At 54.2% G+C, this 8,693-nt stretch overlaps 1 protein-coding gene across 1 annotated transcript; it reads right to left on the bottom strand.

The window, feature by feature from the left end:
- Positions 1–1,378: 1,378 nt before the first annotated feature.
- LOC103782054 (hemoglobin subunit rho) lies at positions 1,379–3,022 on the bottom strand. Its single transcript, XM_008949788.1, has 3 exons — positions 2,922–3,022; positions 2,587–2,809; positions 1,379–1,546 (listed from the first exon to the last, which is right to left on the bottom strand). The coding sequence occupies exons 1-3, from the start codon at positions 3,011–3,013 to the stop codon at positions 1,418–1,420; spliced, it is 444 nt and encodes a 147-aa protein (XP_008948036.1). The 5' UTR covers positions 3,014–3,022; the 3' UTR covers positions 1,379–1,417.
- Positions 3,023–8,693: the final 5,671 nt, after the last annotated feature.

Here is an 8,693-nt window from a genome sequence, read left to right as displayed (position 1 = left end):
GAGGGGGGAACCCCTCTGCTGGGAGCCCAGCAGGAGAGAGTTGGGCTTGGGCAGCCTGCAGAGGAGAAGGCTCCAGCTGGGGAGACCTTCTGGTGCAATTTCAAGACTTAAAGGAGACCTAGAAGAAAGCTGGGGAGAGACTTTTGAGCAGGGCCTGTTGGGACAGGACAAGGGGGGAAACTGAAAGAGGGAGATTGAGACTGGAGAGAAGGGAGAAATGTTTGACACTGAGGGTGGTGAGCCCCTGGCCCAGGTTGCCCCGAGAGGTGGTCACTGCCCCATCCCTGGAACCATTCCAGGGGAGGTTGGCCGGGGCTCTGAGCAACCTGCTCTAGTTGTAGATGTCCCTGCTCAGTGCAGGGGGTTGGACTAGGCGCTCTTGAAAGGTCCCTTCCCACCCAAACCATTCCGTGATTCTCTGATAAGAATGTTTTTTCACACGGATGGAAGGATTCTACATAAAAATAGACATTTCAGCAATGCTTTTCCAGTAATAACTTAAAAAGCAGCAAGGACAGATATGTCAGTGTCTCAGAATGATGAAATCCTTGTTTTGCATGACTTAAGAATACACTTTCTGCCTTTCTCCTGATAAAGAAGGGATTTGCACTTATGACCCCTCTATCCTCCACAGGCAGCCTGTCTGACAGGCAGAGCATCCAGCCCTGCTGACAGCACCGAGAACATCCTGGGCTGGGGGAAAAGGAACACCAACTCCTAGAATCCAGCCCAGCTGTCCTGCAGCACATCCTTCTCCTTTCAGTCAGCAAAGGGGCATTCCAGCATGGAGGGATGGGGACTCCACCACTGCCCTGGGCAGCCTGGGATGGGCTTGGTCAACCCTCAAGGGCAAGAAATTGTTCCTCATAGTCAGCCTAAACCTCCGCCAGGGCAACCTGAGGCCATTTCCTCTTGTCGCTAAGTTTTGATCAACTTCCTAAAAATACATCAATACTAAAATAGGAAGGGCCAAATCTCTGCCTAATCTAAGCAGGCTTCAGAGAATCTCTACAAATTTATATCCTTGCATGCATGGTGGGTTGAGAGGCTTATGGCCAGAGGGGTCCTTGCTCACCCTGCAGCTTAGCCTTCTGCACAGAATAGTTCAGAAATCCTCCCCTCCAGTGACTGCATCAATCTCAGGGGTATTAGGTGAGCTGGGATGTGCCCATCAGTGGTTTAGAGACCAGTATCCCCAGATGTCCCACTGGAGCTCCCTATGCAGTGGAAACCCCTACATCACTGCATAGAGGTCCAGGACCAGCCCCACAGCCTGGAGGCCGTTTTGCCCCTTTCATGCCCCTTTCTCCCTCCCTCCCACCCCACAGGCAGGCACAGAGACACAGAAGCACACTAAGAAGTCCAGGAGATGCGGGGGTTTTATTGATGGTCACAGACACATCTGCCTCCGGAGGGTTTAATGGTACTTGTAGGCCAGCGCGTGGGCCACCACCCCAACCAGCTTCTGCCAAGTGGCCTGGCAGGCAGGGGTGAAGTCCTTGGTGAAGTGTGCGGCCAGCACAATGATGAGGATGTCTCCCAGGAGCTGGAGAGCAGAAGGAAGGAAATCATGTTAGAAGGATGCTGAGCATCCTTCGCCCTGCACAGGACTCAGGGACCGGGGGCTGGAGGAAACCCAGCTTTCTGGTGGGTCCTGGAGACTGCAACCAGAACTTTAGCCAAATTCTCTGTGCAGGTAAATGGTCCTGTGCTGACCATGTGCACTGGTGTCCTGTGTTCTGTCTCTGCTTCTTCTTACACCTGCTTTTTCCAGCCTGTAGACTTTATTCCCAGACATTTTCTGTCTTTTAATTTATCTTTTTTTCCTGCTATGAAAGCCCCTGCCTACTTGAGCAGAGGGTTAGGGTCAGTGTGAGGTCTACCTGTCACATCCCCAAAGTCAGGCTTAAAGAAAGGCCATCAGGCACATCCAGCTCCCTCAAGCCCCTCCAGCCCCAACTGCTCCCACTCTTCACCCACAACAACTTCTTGCCCCATACCCTCATTTCCTTTGTTTCATTGGCCTCCTGCTCTCCCTGCCTCATCTGCTGACCTTGTCCCCATGCTCAGACCTGCCCTCCCTGTCTCTAATCCCAGTCGGCATGTCTTCCCGTCAGTGTCCGGGCCCTGACCATCCCACACTTGCTTTTCCCTCTCCTCCCATGTCTGCCAGCACTGGCAAAGAGGGAGATGGCATGGTCCCCATCCCTGGGGCCAGGGGGTGCCAGGGAGAGGCTGCCCATAGCACTGACACAATGGGACTTTCCTCCATGCTGTTCACCCTCAGACCCACTCAGCCTCCTGGCACCCTTCTCCCACTTTTCTCAAGCCATCCCTGCACAAGCTTTCAGTCTTTCTGAGCATCTCCTTCTATTTGTCCCCAAACCCCCTTACAACCTGGAGCCTGGCATTTCCCTGGCACTACCAAATGGCCAACCTTCCCATCTCCCCCAGTTTCCATCCAAGCCACACCGTTTCTGTTTGGTAGCTGAAATATATGTTATTTAGGCTTGTCTGGAACCCTCCAGGCACTGAGATGCTCCACAGGATGGAGGGAGAGAGGGTCAAGCCCCGAGTGAAGCTCACCCTGAAGTTCTCGGGGTCCACGTGCAGCTTCTCACAGTGCAGCTCGGACAGCTTGGCGTAGGTCGCCTTGAGGTTGTCCAGGTTCTTGATGGCATCCCCAAAGGAGGTGAGCACTTTCTTGCCATGGGCACGGACCTTGGGGTTGCCGATGATGGCCGTGGGGCTGGAGAGATTCCCAAAGGTATCAAAGAACCTCTGGGTCCAGGGGTAGACGATCAGCAGCCTGGGGAGAGATGGACACGAGCAGACACAGACACATTAATGCTCCCAGATGCCGTTGCCACCTTTTCTCTGCCCCGGGTGCAGCTGGGCAGGTGCCCATGAGCTGGACCTACCTGGCCAGGGCCTCGGCACCACATTCCTCCACGCTGACCTTGCCCCAGACGCTGGTGATGAGCTGCTTCTCTTCGGCTGTCCAGTGCACCATGGTGGCAGGCGGCTTTGCTCAGAGCTGCGGGAGGACTCAGACCCTGTAGCTGAGCTGCAGCCCCCACGGAGCCTTTTATCCACTGCCAGCAGCTCCTCCCCGTCCTGCGCTGCAGGGCCATTGGCTGGGGCAGGGTGGGGGTCCCCACCAGCAGTGGGTCAGTCTGTCCATGGAGTGGTCAGTGTACAGCGAGGTGTGGTCTTCAAGGAAAAAGCCCCGTGACTTGCTTAGCAGGCAGGACACAATACCCTCTTATCTCGCTCTGCTGCCCCCCATGACCGTCTGCTCACCACAGACATGCACATGCCACCATGGCCTGCAGCCCGCAGAAGACACTGGCCCATGTGCCAGGTGCTTTACAGCAGCTTCTCACCAGCGGCACCCAGCCTTGGCATCCTCCACAGGGTTTGCAGGTTCTCTAAACTGGAGGGGTATTTACCTGGTGGGGCAGATGACCTGATTTATTAATTTAGGCACTTCACAGATGCTTCACAGAATTCCATCATGATGGGTGATGGAAGGGACCTCTGGAGATCATCTCATCCAACCCCCCCTGCTCCAGCAGGTCACCCACAGCAGGGTGCCCAGGATCACATCCAGGTGGGTTTGGAATCTCTCCAGAGCAGGAGACTCCACAGCCTCTCTGGGCAGCCTGCTCCAGGCTCAGCCACCCTCACACCAAAGAAGTTTCTCCTCCTGCTCAGGTGGAACCTCCTGGGTTCCAGTTGGTGCCTGTTGCCCCTTGTCCTATCACTGTGGACACCACTGACAAAAGTCTGGGAGAACACTCCAGGGTTTGCTGAGTGCTGTTGCCCTTGGCCTCAGCTCTGGACACAGACCCTCAGAGAAGCTTCCATCCATAATTCTGAGCAGATAAAAGTGCAGAGAACATCAGCCTGTCAGCCCAGTTTTTTAATGTGGGCACAGTGCTAACAGGGCAGACATTTCAGTGACCTCTCCCTGCTGGGAGATCAAAATCTTGGCAGCACTAGGTTAACAGTTGGACTTGATAATCTGAAAGGTCTCTTCCAACCAAAATGATTCTATAATTCTAAGTGCCTTGCACAGAGGTGACAGGACCCACCATGCTACAACCACACCAACAACATCCGTTCTCACCAGTTCAACACCTGACAGAGCCCTTTGTTTGACTCTGGGTGTCACCTTCTCGTTGAACCAGATGAGTTCTTTCCTGCTGCAGCCTCAACTTCACCTCAGGTGAAGTTGTGCTCCCATGCTCAGAAGGGCAAAGTCAGGATACAGAAGCTGGAGGGCATCCTGACAAGATCATGGTCTCTCTGCAGGCAGTCTAGGAGGTTTCCTCCAGACCTCTGAACCATTTCAGTTACAGATTGCTACTGGTCCATTGATCTCACCTGAGCCACACTGAGCAGTGTCACCGCAAAAAAGGACATGGGCCAGATCCTGCCCTTGGGTCACAACCACCCCCTGCAGTGCTCCAGACTGGGGCAGAGGGGCTGGAAAGTGACCCAGGGAAAGGACCTGGGGGGTTGGTGGACAGGCGGCTGGAGATGAGGCAGCGTGTGCCCAGGGGGCCAAGAAGGCCACCAGCATCCTGGCTTGGGTCAGCACCAGTGTGGCCAGCAGGAGCAGGGCAGGGATCGTCCCCCTGCACTGGGCACTGGGGAGGCTGCCCCTCGAATCCTGGGGTCAGTTTTGGACCCCTCTCTCCCAGAAGGACCTGGACGGGCTGGAGCATGGCCAGAGAAGGGCAATGAAGCTGCTGGGGAAGGGTCTAGAGCCCAAGTGTGGGGAGGAGCAGCTGAGGGAGCTGGGGGTGCTGAGCCTGGAGCAAAGGAGGCTCAGGGGAGCCCTTCTGGCTCTCCACAGCTCCCTGTCAGGAGGCTGGAGCCAGGTGGGGGTCAGGCTCTTCTCCCAGGGAACAAGCAACAGGACGAGATGAAACAGCCTCAGGTTTCCCCAGAGGAGGTTGATGTTGACCCTGAGGAAGAATTTGTTGCCCTTGAGGGTTGTCCAGGGCTGTACCAGGCTGCCCAGGGCAGTGGTGGAGTCCCCATCCCTGGAGGGGTTTCCAAGCCGTGGAGATGGGGTGCTGAGGGACATGGGTCAGTGGTACTGGGTGAACAGTCAGACTCCATGATCTGAAATGTCTCTTCCAACCAGAACCATTCCATGATCCTGTGACTCTAAGCCCCTTGCTCTGATCGAGAGGGGTGGTTCACACCTGTAGTCGTGTTTCAGTCAGGCCGCAGGGTTCTAGGAGGCATTATTCATTTTTTTCACATTTTTGAGTGCTAGGCAAGGCCCAGAGGCCCCTTCTAACAGCAAGCGAGCCCCCAGAGCTCTGATAACACAACGTGGAGCGGAGGCTGCTCCACACAGATAAAATTATCACACAGGTGCCAGCGCTTGGTTTGGTTCCTCACCTACAGAGGAGACACACGCTCACAGACCCTCAGTTCTTAAGGAGGCCTGAAGACCTTGGAAACCACAAATTTTCAGTAAGACAGGACTCAAAGAGTGAAATCAAATATATGCAGCCCTAAATTCCCACCATGCGAGCAACGGAGCGCGGAGCCAACCACGGCAGGCAGGTGCTCATCTCAGGGGTGACAAGAGGTGACCTCCTGTGGCCCCCTCATTTATTTCCCCTCTCCTCCTGCCCATTGCAATTCCCAGAGACCCACAATGAAAATAAATTCTAAGCTGCATCTAGCTCTGTTATTACCAGCATGTTTGCCTCGTCAGTGATAGGAGCCTCATTTTCAGCTCTGCAAAGCTGGACTTTAAAAAGGGAAAAGATAATGATGTTTTTCCTCCTGGATTTGAATCAGCAGCATGGAAAAGCTCAGGAAGGGGTGGCAGAGAGAACGAAGAGTGTGAAGCTGGGACGAGCAGGACAACGAGCACAAGGGGAGGTTGAGGTTGGCCCTAAGGAACAATTTCTCGCCCTTGAGGGTTGTCCAGGGCTGTGCCAGGCTGCCCAGGGCAGTGGTGGAGTCCACATCCGTGGACGGGTTTCCAAGCTGTGGAGATGTGGTGCTGAGGGACATGGGTCAGTGGGGACCTGGCAGTGCTGGGGGAACGGTTGGACTTGATGATCTCCAAGGTCTTTCCCAACCAAAATGCGTCTATGATTCTACACTCCTAACCAGACACAGAGGCTTGGAGGAGAGTAGTAGCTGTGGTAGCAGTATTTTTAAAAAACAATACAGAAACCTCAGGTCCTGGTCCCACACCTTGAGCCATTCAGAGTCTGGTTTTGCTGGTGCGGATGCTGGAGCAGGACCATGTCTTCCCAGGGTGGTTAATGGTGGCCACCAAGAGCCGAGGGGAAGGGTGATGGCAGAGGGAAGAGAGGAAGAGGAGATGCTGAAGTCATCCCAGCTCCTTTGGCACTGCTTTTTGGTACTGATTCCTTTTAATGGCTTCTTTTATGCCCACAGTAATTCTTTAAACTCTTTAAGTCCCATCAGATAGGCCCTGTAGGAAAGGAATAAGAGCAGGTGAATCAGCCAGCTCATCCTGTTAAGGTCACACTGGAGATTTGTACAGCTCTGGGTGTGGAGAGTTCACAAAAGCAATGACCTTTTAGACCCACTGTGGGCTGTAAATTCACATCTGAGCTTCAGCCCCACTGTTCTGTTTTTTGACTCTGTCCAGTCTAGCACTGGTGCCCCGATTTAACTTGAACCTCCCACCAGCACACAGCCAGTGCGGGTACCTTGTTCCAAAAACCCTGCCTGGGGCAAAAGGGGATTTCAGGTTACTGCTCAGGTGAACCCCAACTTCAGGACTAGAGCAAAACTTTCCAAGTGCTTACAGACCATGAAGGGATGAGCAGAGCTGCTGCCCTAAACCTGTGCAGGACGTGGTCAATGAGGAATTCAGGGGACAGGAGAGCAGCAGCAGGCTGGGCTGAACCCCCACAATTTACACAACGTCCCCTGGCTGGGACTTGGATGCATGTCAAATCCTGGGGTCAGTTTTGGGTCCCTCCCTCCCAGAACGACCTGGAGGGGCTGGAGCATGGCCAGAGAAGGGCAACGAAGCTGCTGGGGAAAGGTCTAGAGCCCTGGTGTGGGGAGGAGCAGCTGAGGGAGCTGGGGGTGCTGAGCCTGGAGCTGTGGAGGCTCAGGGGAGACCTTCTGGCTCTCCACAGCTCCCTGACAGGAGGTTGTGGTGAGGGTGGGGGTGAGATATCTTTTCCCCAAGCAATAGAACAAGAGGAACTGACTTTGAATTGCCCCAGGGGAGGTTGAGGTTTTCCCTGAGGAACAATTTGTTGCCCTTGAGGGTTGTCCAGGGCTGTGCCAGGCTGCCCAGGGCAGTGGTGGAGTCCCCATCCCTGGAGGGGTTTCCAAGCCATGGAGCTGTGGTGCTGAGGGACATGGGTCAGTGGGGACCTGGCAGTGCCTGATGATCTTAAAGGTCTTTTCCAACCAAACAATTTGATGACTCTGACTATTTGATCAGTGGGGTGAACGTGAAACCCAAAGGAGAATTTCTGACAGTGCAATCCTTTTTTCCTTAGCGGGGAAAGGAGAATAGGAACGACCACAACCAGAAGAGGTGAGGTGTGCTTCTGACCAGGCTGGAGTTCTGCAGCAAGCAGGCAGAGACCCTGATGGTATTACCACAAGAATTATCTCATTTAGCTGTGGCGCATGGCCCGAGGCACTCTCCTTTCAACACAAACATGCTTCAAATTGTTCCTGTGCCTTAATAATAATCCAAGGGAAAACATAACTGCTCTGGACCTCTAACTTCAGGATCCAGGTTTGACCCTTTGTACTCTTCAGGCCTGATGCCAAAAGCTGTGGAGAACCCCTTGCTCTGACTGCTCTGGCCTGCACTTCATGCCACATAACAGCTTAATGACCATGCAAATATGGGCCTAGATGTTTTCATCGACTTAGAGCTCTCTGTTGCTTTGCTTTAATTTTCTAGGAAATATCCTGGATCTGAAATTCAGGTCTGAGGTGATACTGTCTGGACGGTGGATGCAACAGAAATGCAAAGAGGACCTCCAGAGCAGAGCAGGAGATGTCACCATGACCCTGTCCATGCCTCCCTGTATCCCTGAGAAGGGATTCACCAGGACATACCCAGCCCAAAAGCCAGTCCAGTGCCAAAGGCTGTGGGGGTTCAGAGATGAGTGAGGTGAAGGGATGAGGCACATGGTCCAGCTTTAGAGCCAGGACATGCAGAGAAGAGCTGAAGAGTTCATTAAACTGCTTCTGAGTTATCCCTCAGCACAAGAACTTGGGCAAAAGACACCCAGAAACAGGAAAAAGCAGCCTGGCCTGCACCCCAGAAGTGTGGCCAGCAGGGCAGGGAGGGGACCCTGCCCCTCTGCCCCGCTCTGGGGAGACCCCCCTGCAGTGCTGGGGCAGCTCTGGAGTCCTCAGCACAGCAGAGACAGGGACCTGCTGGAGTGGGGCCAGAGGAGCCCCAGCAATGAGCCGAGGGGGGAACCCCTCTGCTGGGAGCCCAGCAGGAGAGAGTTGGGCTTGGGCAGCCTGCAGAGGAGAAGGCTCCAGCTGGGGAGATCTTCTGGTGCAATTTCAAGACTTAAAGGAGACCTAGAAGAAAGCTGGGGAGGGACTTTTGAGCAGGGCCTGTTGGGACAGGACAAGGGGGGATGGTTTGAAACTCAAAGGGGAGATTGAGACTGGAGAGAAGGGAGAAATGTTTG

This window comes from Merops nubicus, unplaced genomic scaffold (genome assembly GCF_000691845.1).
Source record: "Merops nubicus isolate BGI_N331 unplaced genomic scaffold, ASM69184v1 scaffold3431, whole genome shotgun sequence".
Taxonomy (NCBI): Eukaryota; Metazoa; Chordata; class Aves; order Coraciiformes; family Meropidae; genus Merops; species Merops nubicus.
The sequence above is the reverse complement of the archived record's forward strand: the minus strand, read 5'-3'. Positions and strand labels throughout refer to the sequence as shown.